Here is a 26,009-nt window from a genome sequence, read left to right as displayed (position 1 = left end):
TCCTTCCCGCCGCACCCCGCGCGCGCTGGGGGGCGCCATCTTGAGGCTCCTCCTCTGTGGGAGCCGGGCGCCAAACTCAAAGCGTAAGATGGCGGCGGAGCTGCTGTTCAACCGCGAGGTGTGCGTGCAGGCGCGGGGCCAGGGCTGCGAGGAGAGGTGAGCGGCGGGCAGGCTGTAGCCGGGTCTCGTCTCTAGGTGCGGGGGGTTCCTTCCTCCCTTTTGGAGGAGTTCTCCCGTCGCTCTTCGTCGTGCCCGAGCAGTTGCGGGTCGCGTTCCTGCTGTGAGGCCGCTGGTGGGGCTGATAAAGGACTGTGTGGGAGCGGGCCTGCAAGCGTTCCGTGGCGTCGGGGTGGCTCTTACGGGTCCCATAGAGGAAGCGGAGTGACAGCGGGTTGGGGGCGGATGAAGAACGGGTTGTGCGGGGCTGCGCCCGGATCCGTGGGCCTGCCGCCGTGCGGGCCGCGCCGGGCGGTGTTCAGCGCGTCGCCAGGGCGCTGCCGTTACCCGGCGGCCGCTCGCAATATCCCGGCGCTCAGCTCGGCCTTCGGGAGCGATCGTGCGCCCGGTGCTGCCTGCGGCGCTCGGACAAGTGCGGGCACGGCACCCCATCGCTTCGGGAGCACTACGGGCGGTTGTGCGCGAGCCGAGCCGCGGCAGCGCCTGTGCGTGACCGAACGCGAGGGGTTGTTTGGCGTGAGACGTGTTGGAGTGCGGAGAATCGCCCTGACGGCAGGACGAGCCGCGGTGCGCTGCGGGATCTGAGCGGACGGGGGGTGCGGGATCTGAGCGGACGGGCGGTGCGGCAGCGCGGTGACACCGGGCCGCTCTGAGGGAGCTGCTACGAGGAATCGGTGCTTAAACGGCCGCGCTGCTCTTCTGCGAGCGGTAGCAAATGACAGCAGGGCTGTGCGGAATTGCTGGTTTGGGAAATAAAGCTTCCGCGCTGTTTGATGTTATGGATAACAAGCAACAAAAATGAAAACAAAAACAAAACCATAAAGCCCTGATCAGACTGAGGAGCTGTGGCGGTAACTCCCGGGTAGCTCAGAAGCAGTCATCAGTTCTTGACGGGTCTGCCCAATCTGCCCCTATCTGAATGGCCCCCAATTCCTGCGATGTAGCTGTGAACGCGTCTTTTGAAGGCCATTTCCTCGGTTTATTAATGAGTTGCACCTTTTTATATGCAGGAGATTAAATGTTCGAGTGAATGTTGAGCTGCTGTCAGTTTCTAACCCTGTTCATAAAAAGGTTTGTGGATTAGTTGTATTTATGTTTTCCATTGTTTTATTTGTATTTCCTTGTATGGTGGGACAAATGGGCAAAGGGAAAGCAGAATAAGATGTTGCTCTGTTTGTCATTTGAGTCCTGTGCTTCATAATCTTGAAGATTAGAAGTATTTGGGGACCTCTGGGGGAGGTAAAGGGCACGTCTGGCCTTGGCTCTTATTTTGGGGTGGGGAGCACCAGCAGTCCTTGCAGAGTCCTCTCCTTAACTAATGAGAACAACAACTTCTGTGTGGGTGCAGCATCTTGTTGTGTATCAGTGTGTGGGCTGCTGTCCTGGAATGCTTGGGATTAATCTAGAGCAGCAGGAAAGAAATAACACACTAAATGTGCAGTAAAAAAGACCTAGGAAGTCAGCAGTAAGATTACTCTTGGGGGTTATAAAATCTGTGTTACGTCTACTTTGTCACTTAAACTTTATTTCTACCTATCAGGATGTTTGAGTGGCCTTCAGTTGATGGTAGAGTTAATGAAGAAGGGCTGGTGTGTGAGCGCAGTGTGTGAGCGCAGTGTGTGAGTGCAGTGTGTGAGCACCTGGCAGGTACTGGGTTGTACCTGGTGTTTTTTTTTGCCCCAGCTTTGTAATGAGAGGCCAACGTTGATGGAGAAGGCAGCTTTTCCAAAATGCTGCGCAGACTTCCAGTGAACAAATGAGTTCATTTTTAGAAGCTAAGCAGCACAACGTTGCAATGTTCCTGCTGAGTTTACTAGATTCTAGCAGTATCAGTTTTGTTTGCTTTGCCAAGCTCTGCATTCAAAGGGATGGGCTGCTCTGCAGGTGTTGTCTCTGATTGCTAGGAGCAGCGTGAGCTAAAAAGCTGGCAGTTATGGGAGCGACTGTTTGTGACCGACTGCTGGCTCACAAGTGGGATCTGCACAATGAGAGGAAAAACTGCAAATAAGTTTCTTGATGTAAAATAAGAAGACGTGTAGGGTTGTGAAATATTGCTGCTGGAAGCTGATTGGCTTTTGCCGTGTTTATTGTGGTGAGAAGTAGTTTTCCTGAGCTGTTGCTTTTGCTTTTTCCCACAGTATTATTTAAGATGGGGATTACATTAAACATTAATGCTTTCTCCTAAACGAGTTGTCACAATTCTTACTCGTGGGTACAAAGTAACAGTAATATTCAGTAGGCCGTTTGCAATGCTGCTTTATGATACTTGAACGGATACTACGGAGTGGCGTATGGTATTGAAAATCATATCTCTCTGTCTTTCTTTTCAGGATTTGGCTGTGAGACTGACTGATGATGCTGATCCTTTTTTCCTTTATAACCTTGTCATATCTGAGGAAGATTTTCAAAGGCAGGTGAAGTTGTTTGTGAGTGCTTAGAAATGGTCGTGAAGAATGAAATAGAGCTTTTAGCCTTTAAAGATTTATCTTAGAATTTGAGTTGTAGCATTTCTCACTTGCAGTTTGTTGCCAATGTTTAGGCAGTGCTGCTTTCCTTCTCCTGCTGGGCAGTGAGCGGCTCAGGGCGCTGTGATGTGACAGACCCTGACACCCAGGTCCCCGCACAGCTGCAGTGCTGTGGCTCGTCTCACTCCCTGCCTCTTCTGCCTACCCAGCTGCTTCTTGGAGATGGTTATGTTTGTGTGCTATTTAAGAACATATTCCAACAGGAAAGCATGCCTCCATAAACACAGATTTATAGACTTGAGGTTTTGTCTTGTGGATTTTTCTTGTTACATTTTTTGCATTCTAGCTGGGCACCACACACAAATGGTTGAGGTCCTTTTTCCTTTATAAAAGCCCACCATATCTGCACGTGATCAGCGTGAGGCTCCAAGTAAAACAGTATTTACAGACAGCTGTTCAGAATTCAGTGTATCATTAAACAGTCAGCATACAGTTATGGCTTCTGCATACACTGCTTTGAGTCCACTGCACCTGTGATGAAGGTGCGCAGTTAAATGGGCAAGTGGTGTCTGTAGCAGCTGAGCCTCCCCTATCTGTGTGCTGTGTCCTTTGGTGCTCCACGTGCTTAAGGAAGCTTTGTAGCTGAAGGAATGCTTGTTCAGCCTCAGGAACTTCCTCTGAGCAGCACATCTGCAAGAATTGTTGAAGTAAAAAATATCCTCTGCTGGTTATTGTCCAAGACATGAGTGCATTCCTTCAGTGATTGAAAAGAACACGTCAGACATTTATGACAGGATCAGAATTGGTTCGATCTACTTGTGAAAACAAAATATTTTAGGAAAGAAATTACATTTCTATGTATTGCTGATATTTCCCCCCATTTGTTTCTGTAGTTTAAAATCCCAGCAAGGTCTCTTGGTGGACTTCTCTGCTTTCCCACAGAAGTTTATAGATCTGCTTCAGCAATGCATTCAAGAACAGAACAAGGATATCCCAAGGTAAGTACTGTGTCCAGGTGTGGAGCCCTCAGTACAAAAAAGATATGGTGATTTTGGAAAGGGTCCAGAGGAGGGCCACGAAGATGATCAGGGGGCTGGAGCACCTCCCCTATGAGGACAGGCTGAGGGAGTTGGGTTTGTTCAGCCTGGAGAAGAGAAGGTTGCGGGGTGACCTCATTGCAGCCTTTCAATACCTGAAGGGAACTTACTCCCAGGAGGGGAGCAAACTCTTCGAAAGGGCTGATAATAGCAGGACTAGGGGAAATGGTTTTAAGTTAAAAGAGGGAAGATTTAGGTTGGATGTTAGGGGGAAGTTCTTTACTAGGAGAGTGGTTAGGTCCTGGAACAGGCTGCCCAGGGAGGTTGTGGATGCCCCGTCCTTGGAGGTGTTCAAGACCAGGTTGGACGGGGCTCTGGGCAACCTGATCTAGTAAAGACGTATGTTAGGTGGCCCTGCTAGGCAGGGGGGGTTGGAACTACAGGAGTCTAAGAGGGCCTTCTGAAAACATTCAGAAACCCAATACTCGCTTCTGGTTTTGTTTGTTTATTTACATTCCTCGATAAAATATGCAAGCATTCCAGTTGATAATTATTGATAGGAATTGAAGGTCTTAGTGCTTTTCAAAACAAACACGTGACAGCCTTTTATTGTATGTATAGAAATGTATTTGATTTGAAAATAGCTTGGAGGACCTACTAATAGATTCAGTAAAACAATGTTGGGTTGTTTTTGTTTTCCCCCAGGTTTTTGCTGCAGTTGGTTTCTTCAGCATCTGTTCTGGATCGCACACCTGTCTCTTTAAATGTAGTGGAGACCAACCCTTTCAAGCACCTCACCCATCTCTCTCTCAAATTCCTACCGGGAAATGATGCAGAAATAAAGAAATTTTTAGCCAGCTGCTTGAAGTGCCTTAAGGTAAAGTGAAGGGTGCCATGGCTGCAACAAGGCCTTGATGCTGGGTGTGTTCAGGAATGGTTCGTCACGTTTTTTTCAGTCTTGATTCTTCAGAAGTATGCAGGAGTTGTGTAGTTCGCTTTGCTTTTGTCCTTCTGTTTGCACGTCATTGCATGCAGGTGTCCGGCTGCCTGGTAAAAAATTCAGTTGTTTCACTCTAGCAATGAAAATCTTAGATGTGCACTCAACCAAGTGCTAGAATGGAAACTGGCAGAAAACCAGGTGTTTTACATACACGTCTTGTTCAGCTGTTGAATGCTTCAGTGTTTGGTGTTTCATAGTCTTGTGCTGATTAACAGATCAGTGCCGCCCTGTAAGCTTTCTGCCTCTTCTGCAGCCCAGTGTAGGAAATCACATGTGTGCATGATTCTGAGGCTTTGTGGACTTCAGAGGGCTGCTGCTAAATAGCAACTCAGTTACAAAGTCTTACTACAAAACTAATGATCTCCTAGCGCAACTGTTGCCTCTTTCATAGCCTGGCTGTTTGCCTTTCATTGCACTGTCATGTTGATAGCCACCTAATGAGCCATTTTAACTAGTTAAATTTCCAGTATTTCAGCTGATCTGTTACTAAGGGAACTGCTTTGTAAACAGGTGCTTGATTAAAAGCATAATGCGGGATATTTTCCTTGCCTTTTTCTCTTAAATGCACATTTTATATCTTATTCAATATGAAGTTTGTTTCATAAGATGCTTTCTCCACAAATTGAGTGTAAGCAGCCACATACCCACTGTACGATGCTGAAGTGGAAGCTGGATAGTGGTGTTTTGGGAGCTAAGATTGAGTCTTGATATCAATTTTGCCATAGGAAGACAAAACGACATTGGAAGAAAAGCTTCGGAAAACTGAAGAGGATTTTAGCAGACAACTGAGCTACACCCAACAGGTAACGTACATTTGTAGCTCTGTTCTGTGAGCGGGTGGGAATCCTTAGATTTGCAAAAACTGTGAAACAGAAATAAACCAGAAGGGCTGGAGGTTACGAGGTTACGCTGCTCTGCTCTGTGACTCTTTTTTATAGTCAGCTCAGCGGTAGGTTCTGTATTTCCACTTTGGTTGGATGGTGCTGGCTGTGGGTCATTCTGCTCCACAAACTTTCTGACCAACATGAAACAGGAAAAAAAATCCATTGAAGCTCCAATTGTGGAGATCTTTGTGTAATGGAAAACTTACTGATCTCAGTGTTGGGGGCTGCCAGACTGCTGAACTGGAACGGAGAATTCCAAATTAAAAAGACAATTCTGCTGCCCTTGCTTTTTTTCCTCCCTCCCTACGAGAGCGGTTGATTTAAAACTCCTACGAGCTGCAGCGCTAGGAGCAGCAGCAGGTGGTTCTGTCACTCCTGAGTCGGGAGAAAATAGAACTGGAAATGAAGGTTGTTGTATTCACACAAAGTCAAAAAGCTGAGCTTTTCAGTATCTCACTTCTCTGTTGATACAATGAATGGATACTTGGGCTCCTGCTGAAATACAGACTTTGAAGAAGGAACAGGAAGGAACCGTTCGGTATTTAATGAAATGCTGCATTCTTAAAATCCACGATAGTTTTTCTAAAGCCCTGAACGGTTGTGTAACCTGAACAGAGCTTGGCAGAGAAGAGCCGAGAGCTGGACAAGCTGAAAAATGAGTGGGCGTCATACACTGCTGCGCTGACAAGCAAACACACGCAGGAGCTGACAGCTGAGAAGGAAAGAGCTCTCCAGGTATGACAGTGGAAAAGGATTAGCAGTATTCGTACCTAAATAGTTTCTTAGCTTAATGTTCAGTTTCACCGACTGACTGTTGTTGTTTCCCTTGTCATTACAGGCACAAACTCAGTACCAGCAACAGCATGAGCAACAGAAAAAGGAATTGGAAAGTTTGCATCAGAGAAGTGTTCAGCAGCTGCAGAACAGACTCTCGGAGCTTGAGGTCATCAATAAAGACCTAACAGAAAGGAGATACAAAGGAGACTCTACAGTCAGAGAACTGAAAGCAAAGCTTGCTGGAGTTGAAGATGTATGGCTTATTAATTTCCCTAACCAAGATGATGATTTTTAGAGCATTTAGGCTTGCAGTAATTAATATAGGATATTAAGTTTTACTTCTTTCTACTATATGCTCGTGATAATTTATATATATCTTTTAAATTTTGCTTTTGTTTGTTTGTTTTTCCAAAGAATAAAAACCAATTCCTTCCCAACACTGTAGGAGTGCCAAAGAGCCAAGCAGGAGGTGGTGTCGCTGCGTCGGGAGAACACCACTCTGGATGCTGAATGTCATGAAAAGGAGAAACTCGTTAACCAGCTACAGACACGGGTTGCTGTTCTGGAACAAGAGATCAAAGACAAAGATCAGCTGGTTGTTAGAACAAAAGAAGTGCTGGATGCGACACAGGAACAAAAGGTGCAAGTTTTGGAATCATTGTTTCTCTGTTTCTGCTCTGCAGAACTTTGTTAACTGAGGTCTCTAAAGGTTACTGGATAACCAGACTTCATTAGTGCAGCAAGGGAGCTTTAAATGTAGTTAAAGACGCCGAATTAAGGCATCAAAGTTATGCTGGATTAATTTTGATGAAGGCAGCTACTGCTGCAATATTTTGTGGTACTTCTTGTAAAGTGGGTGAATTGAGAGATCTCTATTTAAGCAATAACATAATTTAACCAGAAATCGAGGGCAGATGGAAAAAAAGTTGCTGAGGTTGTATTTACAGTTGGAAGTGCTGTGTGTTGTATCTGCATCGTTATAAAGCATTTCTGATTCTTTTGTAGGTGATACTGGAGGAGAATACTGAAAAGAAACAAAGTCATATTGAGAAGCTGGAGACCACAATTAAGTCTCTGTCAGCTGAACTTCTTAAGGTTGGCTGGAACGTGCCATTCATTTGCTTTATGTCATCTTTTGTTTTCAGGAGTTACTTTGAAAATATCCTTCTTTGTAGGCGAATGAAATTATCAAGAAGTTACAAGGAGATCTGAAAACCCTGATGAGTAAATTAAAACTGAAGAATACAGTAACAATTCAACAGGAGAAACTGTTAGCAGAAAAGGAAGAGAGGCTTCAGAAAGAGCAGAGAGAACTGCAGGAGACTGGCCAATCTCTGAGGATGAAAGAGCAGGAGGTGCTGTGACGGGCTGACCCTGCGTCCTGCGTGTTTCTGTGTGCAGCATCGTTGGTGTTTTTTAAAACCCTTAAAATATTTGTGAACAGCAACAAGGTCTTGATTTTTTTTACATAAGAATTTACTCTTTCGCACTTAATATGTTTAAGTGTATAATCAGCGTTTCATTCTTTTCATGTTAGTGACTTGCAATAGAGATTCTCTCACTGCAGTCTTGTCCTCAGTCTGGCTAGAAACAGATCATTTCCAAAGAGTTATCGTACTGATGCTGCATAAAGTTGAGTTCCGACTTCTTTAAGTAATTATAGAACTTCTCTGATCCTTCACTTCTTATTTATATGGTCATTTTTCTTGAGTTCCTACTGAGTGCTACATTTCCTGATGGCTTTATAATCCGTGCGGTGATATTGCAGGTTTGCAAGTTACAAGAACAGCTCGAAACTACAATACAGAAACTGGAAGAAAGTAAACAGCTGTTGAAAACCAACGAGAACGGTAGGTTTGTACATTTATATCGTCTTACAGATAATGATTGAGCTGCTTCTGAAAGTTAATGGAAGGCAGCTGCACTGATATGTCTGCTTGCTTGTGAGAAGCTGCACTTCCCTCATGCTGTCACTTTTCTGTGAGGAGGGGCTTGACCTTTTTTCATCTCTTTAGTAATCACGTGGCTGAACAAACAGCTGAATGAAGTTCAGATGGTCAAGAAGATGGAGACTCCCAGCAGCATGCATGGCGGCGTTAGGACTGCCCCGTCACCTCACGGCATGGTAAGATACAAGAACAGATAACAGTCATCTCTCCTTGAAATGCATGGTCTAAAAAAAGCCTTTTTGCTTTTCATCCTGTATCGGTGGTGTGTTTGCTGTACTGTTATGACATAATAGCCCCCTGGGTGCCAGTTGCGGTGCTGGCCCTGGGGGCTATTTCTGAAGCTCTTATTCTTTAAAATTCATCTAGCAATGTTACAACTACCCTTGAGAATGTAAAGCATGGGATGGAAACAAAACAAACCCTCAATATTTGTGCTGTGAGGTTAACTTACCCCCTAATGATCTTTGTATGGATTTCAAAATGAATTTTACCCTTACGTTGTTGATACGGCGTAAGTTAAAACTACATATATTACAGCTCTTAAAAAGCTACCCTTCTCCTTAAAAGGTTTGTTTTCCCTCCCATTAGAAAGACTGACCTGGTTTAAGTGTGTATGGGAGATTGGTAAGCACAGCCTGAACCTCTGATTAAGCAGCCGAGGCAAGTGTTGGGTCAGCTGTGGGAGCACAGGTGGGAGTAATTGAGCTGTGCTCCCAGAAGGGGTTGAGTTCGACTCCACCTCCTCTAGACCTCATTTAAGGGCTGACCCTCACTGAGGCAGCATCTCTTGCAGATTGCTCCCTGGTGGAGTTTGCCTCAGCTTTTCCAGCCATCAATATCAGTGAGTTTCCCTTTACAAATAGCCTTTTGTATCATCTTTTGCTACCATCTTCCTATCATTCAACCTTACAAAGTGTCAGCTTTGCAAATTTGGCTACTTGTTAAATCTGGAGTTATAAATCTGTTCAGCAAATGTATTTCCATACCCGTTCTTGTCCTTTACAGATGTATTCTTGTTCTCTTATTAAAGTATTCTTTCTCCACAGCTTGACCGACCTTCCTTTCTCAGCTCAGGGATCACTCATCCCATTTCTCCCTTCTACGCCTTCCAGAAGTTTGCAGAACCAGCACGTAACAAAAGCAGCAGCCCCCACTGTCCAGTGCCAAAGGTGGGAATTTGGGCCTTTCTGTTTGCCTCACAATGTAACAGCATGAAGAATCCAATCTTATTTGTTTTAATCTTGCTCAGAAAGCATTAATACTTACTGTACATCCCAGCGCTGCTTACTAGGGGGCAGTATGCTGACTACCAGTCAGTGCTTTTCTGCCCTTCAGTGCTCTTCAAGGTATGGACAAGTGAATCCTTGCCAAGCCCGCTCTGAATCCAGCTGCTGCTGCACCATTAATCTGGAGTTGCCCTGTTTAACCTGCAGCTCTTTTGTTTCTGCAGATTCAGTTTAACTCACAGGTTTCAAAAACAGATCAGCGCTCAGATGTTCAGGCCGTGACTGCAGCATCTGGTCATCCAGCAAATAAGGAGAAGTAAGTATCATCCATTGCTTTTTTAGCTGCTTTTTTTTCCTCTTTTGTATTAACACCTGCAATACCAAGCTCATTCTGTGAGCTGCTCTTCATCACTCCCATGTTTATGGATTTGTAGCCAACTTACTGCTCACTAAACTTGGTTTGTAGGCAACAAATGAAGATTGTCCCACAGCACTCTGTCCCTTCTGGTGCCAAGTTTGTGGCTACCAGGTGATACAGTCAGACCGTTAGTTGTAGGTGGTTCTCGTTTACTCAGTCATAGTTAACAGCTGAATGATAAAGTCAATAGGAACTGTAGTTCTACTTCTGTTGTTTTTTGCTGAACGAGCCCCATCCACGTTGCTGTTAATACGCTGCTAACTACGTTGTGTTTTATTTCCAGTGGTGATAACTTGGGGCTGGAATCCAAGTACTTCAAGAAAAAAGAAGACAGCATTCCTTTACGAGGGCTCAGCCAAAACACACTGAACTCAGGTATGTTTGGAAATAGTTAAACAAGGCCTTATTTGAGATGTACTTAAAAGGTAATGATAGTTACGACTCTATGAACACTGTCGTGTTTCTGCTCTTCTACAGAGTACTTGAAACCCTACTTACCCAAAGTCCAGCCGTCACCACCAGCTGCAGTGACAACAGCCTCAGCTTATTTTCCAGGATAGTAGCCAGGGATATTAAGAACTGCCTTAGAACTGGGGATCTGATGGTGTCCTATACAAACATTAGTGACAGTATCAGCGTAAACTGACAGTTTTGTCTGAATGGATTTTCTTTGAGAAAGATGTCTTATTTGGATGCCTTTTCAGCTGATTCAGAACAGATAGAGCTCTAAGCAGCCTCAACCTTAATGGTAGCGCCACTGTGTGCTTCAGTCACTGAACTAAGTGCTGGATTTTCTCCTGGCTTGTAGTCTTCCAGAAAACCCAAGTAAGTGGCACTGACTTCTTTTGACTTCTTTGGTTCCAGTATTTGACACATGTGACTATCGAAGTGTATTCTCTGCTATTCCCTGATAGGGAACGTGACTCCTTGCAATGCTTTCCTCTTTCTGAGAAAGGATGTTGCAGGTGGTTTTCCAGCACTTTCTGGATGATGTTTAATTTAATAATGGTCAGGTTTGTGAGTGAGCACAACCCCTGCCTCTCTTGCAGTTTTAATTTTGAAACGTTGCTTAATTGGAATTTTATATAGATTTATAAGCACTGTAATGGAAGATCCTAAATTATATATACCTCCAGTGACAACAAGGTTTAAAGATCTCAGCCTGGGCTACCTGAACTTCTTACCCATCTGTCAGTGCTGCGTTCCTGACAACCAAGCATTAAATACTGCAAAGCAATGAATGCTGTAACAGAGGAACTGAAGCTCTCCCATATTTACTAATCCTACTTTACAAATGTAATCCTGCACAGAAACCTACTTGTTTAAACTATCCCACCATTCAAACTGCAACAGACTAAATCTGTTCAGCACATTCCACTATTGGGGTTCAAATGCCAGAATCATGTAACTGTATTTCATTGTTACCTATGGCAGGCAAGTGCCTGGAACATCCAGAGCACGCTGTTATTGCAGAGACTGTCTTCATACTTGTGTTTTTAAAGATCCTTCATACCTTAGATGTATTGAACTGCAGCTGAGGGCTGTGTATTTAAGTGGTTTGTTTTGCAGTGCAAAATGTGTACATTTGTTTATAATCAGCGCCATGTTTGTGTACCCATTTGTTTTGACATGTACAAGCTTCTCTAGAAATATTAAACGTCTATCAAACCTCTGTTCTAAGAGTGCTGAGTTACTGTTTCCAGTACTGCCATGTGCCAGAATGGCGGTGTTTGTTCTCCTCTCCTTTCTCTGGATTTCCTTCCCAGCTCCTTTGCATCCCCACGCACTGCTCTAGTTCTGGACCAGCGCTGCGCTGCACGTGGGGTCCCCGGGGGGCAGCTGCCCGTTCCTAAGGTGTGTGCTTGCACTGCTGCTTGCACTGCTGCTTACACTGCTTTGCCGAGTTCAGTGTTAGTGGGTACAGCTGAAGATGACTGTTTCACATGGAACTATGTATAAACTGCTATTGCAGAAGAGGCTGTGGTCATTAATGGAGATGTGCTAAACACCTCTTTGTCCTGCTGGAATGTAAAAGAAAACTGAAGAGGATGTGAAAAGATTTAACAAATTCCAGAGCAGGAAGGGCAGAACTGCAGCGCAGCCTCCATAAGCGACTAGTTCCTGCAGACCTCGTCCGTACGGACACTGAGGGACTGGCAGCTGCAGGCAGTTGGTGCCAAATGAAAGTACTGCAGGCTTTCTCAGACCCCACTGAAGTCCAACAGCTATGTGACATGGCTTTGATTAAGGCTGCAAATGACATGAACAATTATTTAAAAATTCATTAAAATATTCAGCTTTATTACAGTATATTTACATAATTATTCCTGCTCTTGGTCAACCATGGTGAATGTTCATAGGTAAAAAAGCATTAAGCAATAACCACAAGATGAAAATGTTTTAAACCTATACAAGACTTTATACACAGATTTATACAAAGGAACACTTAAATAATACAACCGGACACAAAAATATACACTTTTAGAGAAATTCACATCTGTCGTTGTATATAAAGCTTTCTTCTGTACTAAGGGGTCCTGAAAACGTAGGACTAAAACATCAGCTCTGTAATGTCGAAGGGTTACTGCGCAGTCCTCAAAGGCCACTCTATGGAGCACACTGACATGTTCAAGGCTATCAGCTTATAGTTCAGGCTGGATTCAAGTTTTGAGGTCCTTGTACGATTACGCAAACATCAGAAATATAGTGGTATAATAAACAGTATTTATGAAAGCAGAGTTTAGAGCCCGTAATAAAACCTGTAGGCTCAAAACACCCACTTGAGCTTTAAACAAATGTTTGATACTACCATTTGTTCAAAAATAGAGTAAATGCACTTACATAAAAATAACTTTTACTGTTCAGCAAGCGTGCCTCTATTTCTTAGATTAGTACAAACTTTAAAAAACAGAAAGAACCACCAAGTCCACCATACGACTCTGTGAAAATAAATGATAGCAGTTCACCTTTTCCCTACTTGAGGACATTTACATTAAGGCTTCGAATCATCTGACCCAAGATTTTACACCATTAAAATGAATGGGTCCACACGGATGCTTGTATGTCTCATTGAGACTCAGCATGAGTTAAAGCTCACCACCTTAAGGAAACAGAAGGACACATGCTCAGACCTTGACGAGATTCTTTTGTCTCCAAACTAGAATGTAAAGTTTAGTAGTAACAGTGTTTCATGGCAAGAGATAAATACTGAACTCTTCTTTAAGAAAGAAAAAGCATATTAATTTAATGGCAACATCTTTGGAATTATTTTAATTCCTATGAATTTCATGCAGAAAGAGAATTCTTAAGATTACCTTAAGAAATAGTTTTCGATGGAATGCGTTTCCAAACTGCTGATGAAAAATGCCTAAAAAGTCTTCCTAGGTTCTGCTGTCATACGTTTGTGTCCTGCAGTAATGGTTCTTTAGCCTCGGCAGGAGCTTGTGGACTGTGGGGATGGCCGTGGCTGCCACAGTGCTTCTTCCAGTTGCTGGATCGTACTGTTAGGTTGGTGTGTTCGGGAATAAACAAGGCAACAAGTAGTGCCAGCAGCACCGAGCACGCCCCAAACAGGAACGGGGGGCCAGGGATGATAGAATTCTGGAAAAAACAGCATCAACACAAAATATTTATTAAGCCTTCGCATGAATTAATGTAATGTAAGTAATGTAATTAAGATGGCTGAACTGCACACATTGCCTAAGTGGAAAGAACTGTTTTGTCTTGCTACGCTTGGCAAGATGACACCTGCCTCCGAGCAGAATCCTTTAGGAGAAACCTGGGCAGATGAAGCCTTAGACTTAGGAGAGGGACTATGTGCTGCTTACTGCTGCTTGCCAACTTCCTTTCCTAGGGCAGGTTTTGTGAAACAAAATCACACACCAGCAGTTGGCTCATTTTCTGTGCTTTTGTGCATCTGAAGCTGGACATCGGCTCACAAAGCGTGCTCCTTGGGAGGCAGCAGGACACATTCAAGTCTAGCATTCAAGTCTAGCATCTTCTCCCTGCTGACCTTAACTCTTCCCTTCCTCTCCAAGTGCCATTTGCCATCTAGAACTAAAACAGGCAGCAATACAGGCACACACTGCAACTGATTGCAAGTAGGGCAGAACAAGTTCTTCTGCAGCATTTTCAGTCATTCACTTTCACGGCCATCAACAGACAGCACAATCTTATGAACCCACCATTAACAAATAGAAGTACCAAAAAAAAAAAAAGATTCTGCTCTAAAATTGACCAGTTAGTGAAACAGAGCTAGACAGCACTGAATCTAACAGCTGAAAATAAGCACTGCCGTGTCCTGCTGCAGCCAGTACAGTCAGCTGCTCTAAATTCTTATCATCAGTTAATAAAGGGCTTGGCTAGATGTGAGGGAACACAGCAACTAATGCACAACATGTGACAAGAAAATACAACACTGGCAAACTGCACAGGAGACAAGAAAGCTTGTACCTATTAGTCTGTTTTCCTTCTCTTTCTAAGGGGGTTATCTGCTGCCTATTAGTTGGATCTCTTTAAAAGAGAAATAAAACTACAGCATCTATCTAGTTAAAAAATAAAGCTCTGTGAGAGAGATTTAAGCAACTCTTTTTACACGCTTCATTCCAGTTAGCATGAGGAAACGTAGCACAGCATCATACTCAAGAACCAGTTCTGTTTTTGGAATCAGCAGTAAGAAAAAGAATACCTGTTGTAAGTGGTACTGTGTGACAGCGGTACTTCCTGATGGTGATTCAGGCATAGGGAGTTCATTCAGTTCAACATGAAATATGTAGAATATAAAGCCATAAAGTGCAGGTCCCAAACCATTACATAAGCCTCGTATTCCTGTGATCATCCCTTGAACGACACCTGAGAACAACAACATACACTGTCATCTATTTATATTCATACACACACAAACACTGACTCCTAACTGGTTTTTTAAGCCAATGCAGACAGGAACAGTGTCAGCAGTGCTGCACCATGGGCAGCGACAAACAAAGCGAACAGAAAAATGCTCCTCTGGTTTATTCAAGGCCCTTTTTCCATGTCCCTGCAGGCCTAGAGCAGCATTCCCTATGCCATGCTTATTCCAAGACCCTGTTATCAATCTTGTACAGCAGGGGAGGAGCTGGACAGCAAAGCTAACTTGCATCAAAGTAATGAAAGTTGCTAAATATTTTTCTCTGTTGGGATTTGTTCATGTTCTGCCTCTGGGACAGGACTTGATGCACACAGCACAGCTTTAACACAGCTTGGATCTGTGCTATTTCTGACCTACGCTCAGTGCATGGGCTACCGCGGTGACGGCTGACTCTAGATATGTTGGCTTCATAGACTTGTTTGCCTGGCATTCAGTGAGGTTTGGGAACACCCACCTTGTTGGTCGGCATCAGCAGTTCGTGAAACCAGCGCACTCACAGCTGGGAAAGTAATACTGGACATGGCTGCAACAGCTCCTGCTGCCCACATCATCCTGCGGGAAATAGAGACTGAGTAAGTAAGCACTGCACAGGGACAGAGCCTGCAGATGGAACGTGTGGCTGTGAATCCACGCATGCACAAACACGAGCGTCTCTCCCGGATAAAATGCAGAAAAGCACCACATGAATTCAGATGTTAAAATGAAATGTACGTACCAGGGTTCGGATCCAAAGCCGTACCACGCAAGCTGCAGTATTTGAAATCCTAGGCCCAGAAGGATGGTGTTTTTATTTCCAATGGACCGCATAAGTAAACTCAAAACTACTGTCTGATAGAGCAGGGGAAAACGTACAAGAAAACAAAAATAACATTTTATTCTAAATGTTAAATACATGCAAATCAATTAATGAATTAAAAAAGCAAAGTCCAAAAGCAGTATTTGCCAGGGAGCCTTGCCTCTACCCAAACCATCATCAATTAGAATCACTTAGCAAGTAATACAAGCTGTCACCCTTTCTCTGCACAGAAGGATTTTGTTATCCCAGCACAAAGCACTTTGCACACTAATGACCTTTACTCTTATCTGGCAAGCAGTTCATCTAAGTACATTAGTTAAAGTAGGAGTGTTAATCAACTGTTAGAAGCCCAGAAGAACAGCTACAGAAAAGGTGAGTGATATTTCGGGGCCCACAGCACTACGGAAGCTCTCCATCGTGCCTGGCTCTTCCCAGGTCTCGCAGTGACTCACCTGTGCAATAATGGAAAGAATTCCAAGGACTGCTATAAACGCTGCAACGCTTTCAGATGAAAATCCCATTATCTATATATATAAAAAACAAGTTGATTATTCAGTGTGAAGTGCGCATCACGTCACACAGATCAGTGTGAGAACAGTCAGTGCACAACACTGACATTACTCAACTCCAGCACAACTTAATTCTTTTTTCCACCCAATAAAGTATAAAAACCGAGAGGGGAACCAACACAACCAGTGAATGGTTCTCACGTCATTAACAAAGCGTCTAACAACGACTTCATAATCCAGGAGGACAAAACATGTGAAGCAGAATGCATTTATTCCTCTGTATCTAAAAGCAAGAGAAATCCCAACTGCAAGAGAACTTAACTGCTGCAAGCTTTTAAACATCACTCGATACCTGAACTCCTTGTATTAGCTCAGCAGCACTGTAAGCTTCCCACTAAATTTACTCCCATTCAAATCCATATCAAAATGTTAATTTACCTGTCTGAGGTACAGGAAGAAGCTGGAATATTGACCTGCCTCCGGGAGGTAGGAGAGAAAGACTGTGATGCAGATTAGCAGCACTACGGAGTCCTGGCCAACCTTCTTCAAGGACTGCGGCAAGAAAAAAATGGAAAATATTTAATGGTCATATTCAGAAAGAGCACACCTGGTAAACGGGAGTGAAAGCAGCTCAGCTAAGGCACACAAACGTCTGTATTTTCTTTATAGTTCAGCATTTTCGAATATGAAATGCTCCATTATTTCACCAACTTACTGCAAAAGGGTCAGCCTGCTCCCAGGAAATGGGTGCTCCCCAGGACGCCGGCCTCATCTTCTCTGGCAGGGATTCTGGTACAGCAACAAGAATAAAACAAATGTCCAACAAGGCTATTGCTGTAGCCAGGACCACAACCAAGCTGTCCCCATAGACTCGACCAAGGTAGGCACCGATAGCAGGGCTGGTAACGAGGCTTGCTGCAAAGGTTGCTGAAACCTGAAACAAAGAACAGTCGGTGAGGGTGTCAGCCATGGAATTCAGAGGTTATTACTCCCTTCTCCTGACTTTCAGAACCCTGCCCATTTTATCAGGTAGAGCTTAAGGAAAACGTTCTCCCCAGCTCCACACAGTGTGCATTCCTGACAAAGATTTAGAAGACGACGATTTTCTGGCTAACAGGACAGCGGTGTGAAGCTCGTGGCACTCCCAGATGTTCTGACATAGAGGTTTAATTAAATATACAGCTGCCTGTTGCTATCTTTGGGAAGCTGTGCTTCACATTGGTGAGATATTAGTAATTCAATTTTAAAAGTCTACTAAAAATACCCACATTCAAGGGCACGTTAAATTTCATGTGCTGCTTAACCCAGCTCGTTACAATGGAACTTTACAGAGCAGCTCTGTTACCTGCCTGTCCTTGTGGAAAATGTCACACTTTAACCTCAGACGGAACTGTCTCAGAATCCCTCAATCCCTGATGCAAACATGCAGGACGAAGCGATTCAGCTCCTCCCCCCCTGCTTTCAGCTATCCCTGCTGAGTATCGTCATCGATTCTGCAGCTTGAATACAAGAAATGGTTCCACTAATCCACAGTAGATCTAACCCTACTGCAGGCTGAAACTGACTTGCCAAAGGACTGAAAATAGCACTGTTTAAAATCTTTATGGACTGAAGCGTCAAGTACTGAATACAACACAAACAACAATAAAAACACCAAAAAAGCAACCATACCAAACCATAGGCCATGCTTCTTTCGTGTTCTTGGGTTATGTCTGCTACATACGCAAAGACCACAGAGAACGTCACAGCGAAAACTCCAGAGACAGATATAACAGCGAAGTACCACCTGAAAACATTGCAAAAACATAAGTAAATCACCAGAACAGCTAAATAGGAGCAACAAGTCTCGAAATCCAAGCACGGCTCAACAGTAACGGCCTGCTCCATCTTTTCCTGACAAACACTCCAATGGACTTACAGCAGTCGCACAGTTTATACGGCTGCACAACTTCTTTGTGCCCCGACCATCAACAGCAAAACTTTGCCAAAAGCTGCTGTGAGTGAACTCTCACAGGAAACTAGATGCTGATGTCAGTAACCAAAAGCAAGTCAAGAACACGAGTATTTTGAGGACTCGGGCACTGGGAGATCCCAACATTAGCTTTATCTTTATGCTAGACACTGGTAGGACGTCATTAGAAACATTAAGCTACCCTTTGAAACAAGCTATCCCCAGGGAAGGGATGAAGTAGCCATGAGGAATCCATGTGACCAAAGAGTAGAACTGAAAAGGGGTACGGAGCTACCTGAATAGTTGCCTCTGCCCTGCGTCAGTGCAGTCTGTTATTGCAGCTACACCCTGAGGTACAGCACGCGGGTAGTCCAACAACACTGAGAATCCTGACTCAAGCACTACCTGCAGAATGTACGTGCCGGTTAAGAGCTTACTAATCTTGTGGACAGTGTGAAAGCTGATGGGTTTTAAAACTAAAGAAACAAAAGTATAAAACTGCAGTAAAACTTTAGTTTACAAACGGTTACTTCATGCGTAAGTTTTCCATCCTTCTAGTTAGTTAATGTTACAATTATGTGGCCACAACAGTGACCAACAGTAAGTAGAGGCTAAGCAGGGCGGCAGCTCACACCAGCTACTTCAGTTTGCAAAGTTAGGGGAACTGAGTCAGTCTCCTTCTAGGACTGAGTGACCCACCTGGTGGATGAGGGCAAGGCTGTTGGCTGCTAATGTGGTCTGCCCAGACTGCAGCAAAACCTTTGACATGCTGCCAGTGTTCTCCTGGGGATGCTTGCAGCCCATGGCCTGGACAGATACACCCTCTGGTGTGAAGAACCAGCTGGAGGACTGGGCCCAGAGTGTGGTGGCAAATGGAGTCACATCCAGCTGAATGTGAGCCAGCAATGTGCCCAGGTGCAGTCAGCACGAGCATGGAGTGATGGTCCCGCTGTGCTCAGCGTGGGTGAGGCCGCACTTTGAGTTCTGTGTTCAGTTTTGGGACCCTCCCTACAAGAAAGACACTGAGGACCCGGGGTGTGTTCAGAGCAGGGCAACAAAGCTGGTGGTTGTAAGTTGTATGAGGAATAGCTGAGGAAACTGGGGCTGTTTAGTCTGCAGAAGAGAAGGCTCAGGGGAGACCTTATTGCTCTCTACAGCTACCTGCAAGGAGGGTGTGACAAGGTGGGGGTCGGCCTCTTCTCCCAGGGAACTAAGTGACAGGATGAGAAGGAATGGCCTCAAGTTGCACCAGGGGAGGTCCAGGTTTGATATTAGGAAAAACTTATTCTCCCAAAGAGTGGTCAGGCACTGGAATGGGCTGCCCAGGGATGTGGTTGAGTCACTGCCCTGGAGGTGTTCCAGACATGTGCAGATATGGCACTAAGGAACACAGGTAAGCAGGCAATATCAGTGGCAGGCAGACAGCTGGACTAGACGATCTTAAAGGGGTTTTTTCCAGCCTTAATGATTCTATAATAGAAAAGCCTTAATGTCACATAGAGCCCAAACAATATTTTATCAACACTATTACAAACAAGTATTACATAATAACCTATACAAGGAACCAATCAAACGTGAAAGAATTTACTAACCATGGGCTGATCTTCATTAGTGGTATTGGAGCACAGGTGAAAAACACCGTTAGCAGCAGGAAGGACTTTCGTCCCCACACATCAGACAGGGCACCTATGAGTGGGGCACTGAGGAATGATAATAAGCCCTAAGTGAAATAAAACATTTCAGTTAGAACTGAGTGCTTAGAATTGTGATAGGCATCCACACTGCAAACTGATGGGGGAGCAGGCTCTCTTTCTACTAAAATTAACAACTACGGTGCAGCACAAAGGCAGCATGGTCAAGCACTGCTAATCTGTTCCATGTTTGCTAACACATAAGTTGATTTTTAATATCTCAGAACTAAACTCAAGCCAGATGATCCATCAATACAAGCAGTTTGGAATTCACATCAATGTAACCGAAAATACCCAAGTGGAGCATCAAGCTTTAAGATCATGCGTGTCATTCAGGATTAGTCAACAACCTTTTATTTGGTGAACTCAATCAAGGTACACACAGCAAACACAAAGTAGCACCACAAGTCAAATGATACATACTAGCTTCGCTGGCAATACTTTATTCTCACATTCTATTTATACTATTAAAGCTATACTGAAAAATCTCTGGAATGTTTCTCTCATTGGACGCAGCCATTTCTAAACCATCATTCACCTGAAATTGTCATTACTTTTGTCAGCCTACCTTTACGCCTTGAATTAAACCATTCATTAGAAACGTGTGCTTTGGGAAGGTCTCGTGCAAAACCTGGAAAAGAAATTCCAACACAGTTGTTTACACAATATTACCAATAAATACTGCTCATCGTGCATCCACCTTCTACACTGTGGCACACCCACAGCACTCCCTGTTTCCATGGATTACAGAGAGATATTTTTAACTGTAAGACAGCCAAAATTATGCAGAATTAATCCACACAAAACAAAGATATTTATTGAAACTACACAGAAAGAATACTGCAATTACATTAAATCAGTCACCTCAGATGAGCACAAGGGGAAAATAGCTAAGAAGGCTCCTTCCCATTATTGCTTTGCAAGGAACAGCAGAGTAATTTCATGCCAGAAGTGGCCTTTAGAATGCTCTGTGGATATGCACTGCGCATCACTGGTAAGTGTTACATACTGAGCCTCCCTTTCAGCAACAGGTAAGGTCTATCTGTATTCTTTTCACCTGCATAACAGAGCCGCTCAATGATGCCCAATTTTCATTTAATTCAGGTATTTAAAGCCTTCTGCAGTAATTACCCCATTCCCAAACTAAAGAAAGAACTTCAGCACATCACTTACCACCAGAGTGGGTGCTGTCAGGAGTCCCCAGGCAAAAAACTCCAAAAATATCACTATCACAGCATGGTAGACACTAGGTGAGCCTATTCCTTGAGGCTAGAACAAAAGGAAAAACAGGTCATTAAAGCATCTGACAAGCTGTCATAGTCACAAGAAATGCATCTGAGCACTGTAAACAGAAGGGCTAGGAAATGAAACTGGAACTCAGCACATCTCAGAGGAGTCAGAGGAGTTGCTCAACCTAATGTGCTGAAGTGCCTAAATGCTTTGAGGAGTACAAAGTGCGCTCTCATCTCAGAGAGAAAAATGAACCACTTACACTGCCAGTCTGGGATACAAGGGTGCTACTGAAAGCAGCAGCACTCTTAGAAGGACCACTTCTTCTTCTTCCTTGAGAAAAACATTCAAGCCCAAGCAATGCTGCATGGAAATCTAGTTTTCATGATTTCAGAACATGGTAACCTTAAAATGCGGCCTCAACATCCCAGCTTCACATAAGGACGTGTTGCTAGCAGAGTGTCACTGACCTGATGAGACCCAGCACTTCTACTGAGCAAACACTGCCCACAGTCCTTGGTTCCCTTCTCTAGGAGGCTGAGGGGGACCTTAGCAACGTGTATAAATGTCTGATGGGAGGAAGGAAAGATGACACATCCTGGTGTTGTCATACGTGCTCAATGATGAGACTAGAGACACCAACTAAAATACAGGAAACTGGACTTAAACTTGACACAAAGTGGAAACGGGTCACCTAGTGAGGCTGTGGATCCCTGTCCCCAACACAGGTGGACTCAGTGCAGCACACACTGCTCCAGTGGCCCTGGTTGCAGCAAGCAGTGGGTAGATGAGTTAGAAATCATTGGAGGTGCCATCCAATCTCAAGTGCTGTACAATTTTAAGCTCCAGTTAGGTGACATCAGTCTTTAAATACAAAACATACATAAGTTACCTCCAGCTTTTCCTTCTGGATTCCAATTTGTCTCAACAGAAAAAAATATAAACCTTCTAAACTATAAGAAATAAATACAGAAAAGCCACATGGACCATTCACCCCTACAGCTAAAAAAGATCAGTTTTAAAAAGTAACTGTGTCAATACTCTAAAGGTAAAGCTACAACAGTCCCTTCATACTGTGCCATTTTTCTTTCCTGAGCCCTCTCCAGTAAGTGCTCACACAGATCCCTTTGCTACTTTCAGTCTTATTCTCTTTCTGCAGTAAATTAAGTCTCCAGTACCTATGAAAGTGGCTATAATTATCTCGCCTTCCCACCATTCCTTGCCCTTTCCACCCACAATCCTTATTTTAGTTTTGGATTAAAATTTCCTGCTGCTCTGTGCAAACCAGAAGTAACAATCTCAGTTGAGCGCCTCAGCCTGCTGCAGGAAATCAGGTTCACTCTCATCTTCCCCAGATTGCTTTCGAGTTGCCACATCACTCCACCAGCCCCCATGTTGGGGTGGCAGCGGTGCTGTAACAAACCACTCCATTCTCCCAAATACCACAGGTCATACCTGTCCCCACTCTGTCAAAGCAGTGCCCATCACGGTGGCAGAAACAAACATCCAGTGGCATCCGTATCTCTGTGTTAAACTGCCTTTCTTTTCTACTGCCAGTGCCCACTTCTCACAGGCACTGCTAGTAGCTCCCACCTACAAAACCGGATGCAATCTAATCACATCTAAAAGGTGGAACTCCTAATTTGTTTAACGAGTACTTAAAAAATGCATAATCTTATTCTAGGTGAATTCCAGTAGGTTGTGAGGGAAGGCAAAATTAGGAATAGCAAGCAACCCACACAACTAGTGTTACTGCATCTCCTTTTGGTCAGCCTGACAGCAAACACCATCACAGGCTGCTTTCTGTGATACAGCTACTAAACTGCAAAGACTAACACAGAAATACCAGGAGGCAGTTCTATGGAATACTGCTGGCACAGTCATCCGTGACAGTGAAATGCTGGAACTACTTACTTGTAACAGTATGCAGTCAGCCACAGCGTGCTTCCTCCACAGATTTTAATCTAGTTCAGCTAAGATGATGGAGGGAAACAAAGTGAATTACCATCACCACAAGCTTAATGCTTGAGGAAGAACCATCCTATGTTGAGTACCAGGATGCCGAACGTGCTGCTAACTCCATCCAGGGCTCAGGACAGAAGTACTGGCTCAGGGCTGGCCCCAACCGGGCTGGCAGGGTGCTGGCAGCAGGCAGAGCTCTGTGGGAATGGGCAAGAGGGACATGCTGCGTGCCAGGAGCATATCAGCCAGAGCCCGTAGTGAGTTTATAAAGCCTCTGCATAAGCAATGAAGTGGTAAACACCAAAATACAGCAATAATCAAACATACACCCAAACCTATCTGTGCCAGGAAAGGGTTAAGAGGGGCAGAAGCAGCAGGAGGGAGAGGCTGGGGGCGGCATGGCTCTGCTCTGCATAGGGGCCAGGGCACAACCAGTGAGACCACAAGCAGCACCATGTGCTGCCCCAGCCTGCAGCACCTCATGGCAGGACCCAGCATGACCTTCAGGGCTGGGAGAGGTTTCACAGCGGCACTCAGTGGGTTCTTCCCCTTTTTCTTTTCTTTTTTTTTTTTAATCCCTCTCCTTGACCATCACGCTCAGTAAGCAGAAGTGACAAGAAATTAAGTTCCTCATCAATAAACTATTTACTCCATGACAGTGTCTTATTAAGCAGCCACATACCCTCACAGGCCAGAGTTTTCTTTGATGTGAAACAGCTTCAAAATAAACCACCGAGGCTGGAAACTGTACACTCAGATGCCAGCTTAATGACTGGTTTGCTAAACGCACACATTCAAGACACAAGCCCTTTTCATTTACCTGTTTCCCATCACATCCCATAACACACTGGGCAGACAAAGAAACCAGGAAGACTGGGCGCAGAAGAGCAGACAGGATGTTCCAGCACTGAACAACAATGGCAATCCAGGCATAATTAAGTTCTTGCAGGCATTATGGAGATGTTATACTTCGTAACTTTAAAGTTGTACAACCCTTTCCTGTCTCTCAGCAGATATTAGTTGAAAGATGAAGGGCGCTTTGAAACACGCTCTATCTCAATCAGTGACCGATCAGTTCCAGAGAGAATTCCCCCCGCAGCACGCTATTATGGAACAACAACCCCTCCGCTCCTTCTAAAGCTCTGCACAGTAACCGTGCACACGTGCACAACACCTGCCCTCACTCCCATCACTTCCACGCAGAGTCAGTGAAGGCCCCCATGGGCCGATGCATCTCTGCGTTTAAGAAACAACAACACCGTGTTAGCAGAGTATACATCCAATCTACGATATCGCACGGCAGAAGATCCACAGGCGACCATGTGCGGTCAGCAGCACCGCTGACAGATCAGTCAGAAGACCAACCTCTAGCTGCCCAAACGGGTGACAGCCCCTACAGCCGAGGCCCGGATAAGACCCGACACCATGCGGTGAGCAGGCCGTGAGGAGGCAGCGCACCGCACACCCGCTCCCTCGGAGGACGCCGCGTGCCGCCCCGGACCCGCTCGTGCTCGGCGCGCTCAGCCGCGGCCCGCCGTGGGACATCCGCAGGTGTCGCAGCTGCTCCCAGCTCCCAACGCGACTCCGCGATACCCCCCGAGGCCGTTCCTCACGCGGAGGCCGCACCGGGGGAAGCGCGGCGCAAACCGAAAGCGGGGCCCCACGGCCGCGGCTCTCCCCGCGCCGGCCCCTCTCGTCAGCCCCCCCACCCCCCCAACCTCCGCCGCCCTCCGGCCCCGCCCGGCCTCACCGTCCCTCCGTCCTTAATGATGATCTTCTTGGCCAGCATGATGCTCCGGTTCACGGCGCGTTTCTTCTTCTTCCCCCCCTGGGTCATTTTACCATCCTCCCCGGGAGGGAGCGGGGGCAGCGCGGACCCTCCCCACAGCCGGGCCTGCCCGTCCCTCCCGCGCGGCCGCCGCCACCCCTCAGGCACACGCCGCCATCTTGGCCCGCAGCCCCCGCGCAGCGGCCGCTGCGCATCACGCGATCGCCCCATTGGTCGGCACCGATCACGTGAGCGGGACGCACCACCTCGGCGACGCCGCAGTCGCCTCAAGCTCGGCCCCGAGCCGCTGGGAGCCGCGCGCAAGCGGGACGGGACAGCAGCCGTGAGCTGCCGGCCCTTCACCTCTGCTACCGAAGGTGCGATAGCTGTGCACCAGCAGCACACCGCGGGCTACAGAGCAGCAGCTGCCAGCAGGGAGCGGGCACGGCTCGGCTTCCCCAGGGCAACGTACAGCCACTGCTGGAGAACGTCGCTGAGAAACACGTACTGCTGCTCTTTACCTACAGCCTTTACTGATCTGCAGCTGGTTTATCTGCCCGTGTCCAACAGCATGAAGCAGCACCGCCCACACCAACGCTGCCACAGGCACAGACCTAGTGCAGCTCCTCTGTCCCCATTCCAGTGTTTTCTCCATGCTCTCCATGGAGCATTTCCCCACTCCATCCTCCATCCCTATTTCCACATACTGGTATCCCCAGCTCCTACGACAGCCTGGTTTCTCTCAAAGCCGTGTTCCCACATTCCCCATCCTTAACAGCGGCCGTTACAGCACAGCAGCGTTATGTTAGCAAAGGGCTGCAAATCACCTGCCACCTAAACTCATCTGGGCTTAAGATAAACCATTAGCCTTGAGATAAAGCATCATGATGCAGCTTTTATCTTGGTAAGTCATGAAGCAAAGCCCTCCTCAGGTCCATGGATTTACTCTGGTCTCGCATGGAGACACAGGCAAGCAGCAATCCAGATCAAGATGCACAGAGCAGACTTACTGGGCTACCCATGGGGAGACTGCTATTATCAGTCCTTTGTTACACGTCTTAATTAAATTATGTCAAGCATGTGACAGTTCTGTGGAAACATCCCACTCTCCACAGTTTCTCCATGGGGACCTAAAGATTTTGGCATGGTTTCAAGTCTGCTCCTCAGAAAGAGCACTGCCACAGTTCGGTGGGCAAGTCACATGCAAACATGCATCATACAGAAGGAATTAAAGGTTAAAATGGTTACATCTAGATGGCAGCA

At 45.5% G+C, this 26,009-nt stretch overlaps 2 protein-coding genes across 5 annotated transcripts; one reads left to right on the top strand and one right to left on the bottom strand.

Moving 5' to 3' along the window:
- The first annotated feature begins 14 nt into the window (after window positions 1-14).
- Window positions 15-12,233, top strand: SASS6 (SAS-6 centriolar assembly protein). Of its 4 annotated transcripts, none has more exons than XM_072343648.1 (17): window positions 27-156; window positions 1,188-1,248; window positions 2,508-2,587; window positions 3,536-3,640; window positions 4,385-4,556; window positions 5,405-5,482; window positions 6,179-6,298; window positions 6,402-6,593; window positions 6,786-6,980; window positions 7,346-7,435; window positions 7,516-7,695; window positions 8,109-8,190; window positions 8,356-8,465; window positions 9,336-9,458; window positions 9,740-9,831; window positions 10,217-10,308; window positions 10,411-12,233. In XM_072343648.1, the coding sequence occupies exons 1-17, from the start codon at window positions 89-91 to the stop codon at window positions 10,491-10,493; spliced, it is 1,923 nt and encodes a 640-aa protein (XP_072199749.1). In that variant the 5' UTR covers window positions 27-88; the 3' UTR covers window positions 10,494-12,233. The 4 variants fall into 4 exon arrangements, with proteins under 4 accessions (XP_072199746.1, XP_072199749.1, XP_072199748.1 ...); XM_072343646.1 differs by having other exon boundaries at window positions 80-156; window positions 2,508-2,591; window positions 10,411-11,607; XM_072343647.1 differs by lacking the exon at window positions 1,188-1,248 and having other exon boundaries at window positions 72-156; window positions 2,508-2,591; window positions 10,411-11,607.
- MFSD14A (major facilitator superfamily domain containing 14A) lies at window positions 12,203-24,973 on the bottom strand. The gene is made up of 12 exons (XM_072343649.1): window positions 24,729-24,973; window positions 20,960-21,055; window positions 20,355-20,417; window positions 19,688-19,815; window positions 17,816-17,930; window positions 16,860-17,078; window positions 16,583-16,696; window positions 16,088-16,159; window positions 15,555-15,667; window positions 15,294-15,391; window positions 14,621-14,784; window positions 12,203-13,533 (listed from the first exon to the last, which is right to left on the bottom strand). Exons 1-12 carry the CDS (start codon window positions 24,813-24,815, stop codon window positions 13,327-13,329), a joined length of 1,476 nt encoding a protein of 491 aa, XP_072199750.1. The 5' UTR covers window positions 24,816-24,973; the 3' UTR covers window positions 12,203-13,326.
- Window positions 24,974-26,009: the final 1,036 nt, after the last annotated feature.

The sequence above is a fragment of the Excalfactoria chinensis genome, chromosome 8 (assembly GCF_039878825.1).
Source record: "Excalfactoria chinensis isolate bCotChi1 chromosome 8, bCotChi1.hap2, whole genome shotgun sequence".
Lineage (NCBI taxonomy): Eukaryota > Metazoa > Chordata > Aves > Galliformes > Phasianidae > Excalfactoria > Excalfactoria chinensis.
The sequence above is the reverse complement of the archived record's forward strand: the minus strand, read 5'-3'. Positions and strand labels throughout refer to the sequence as shown.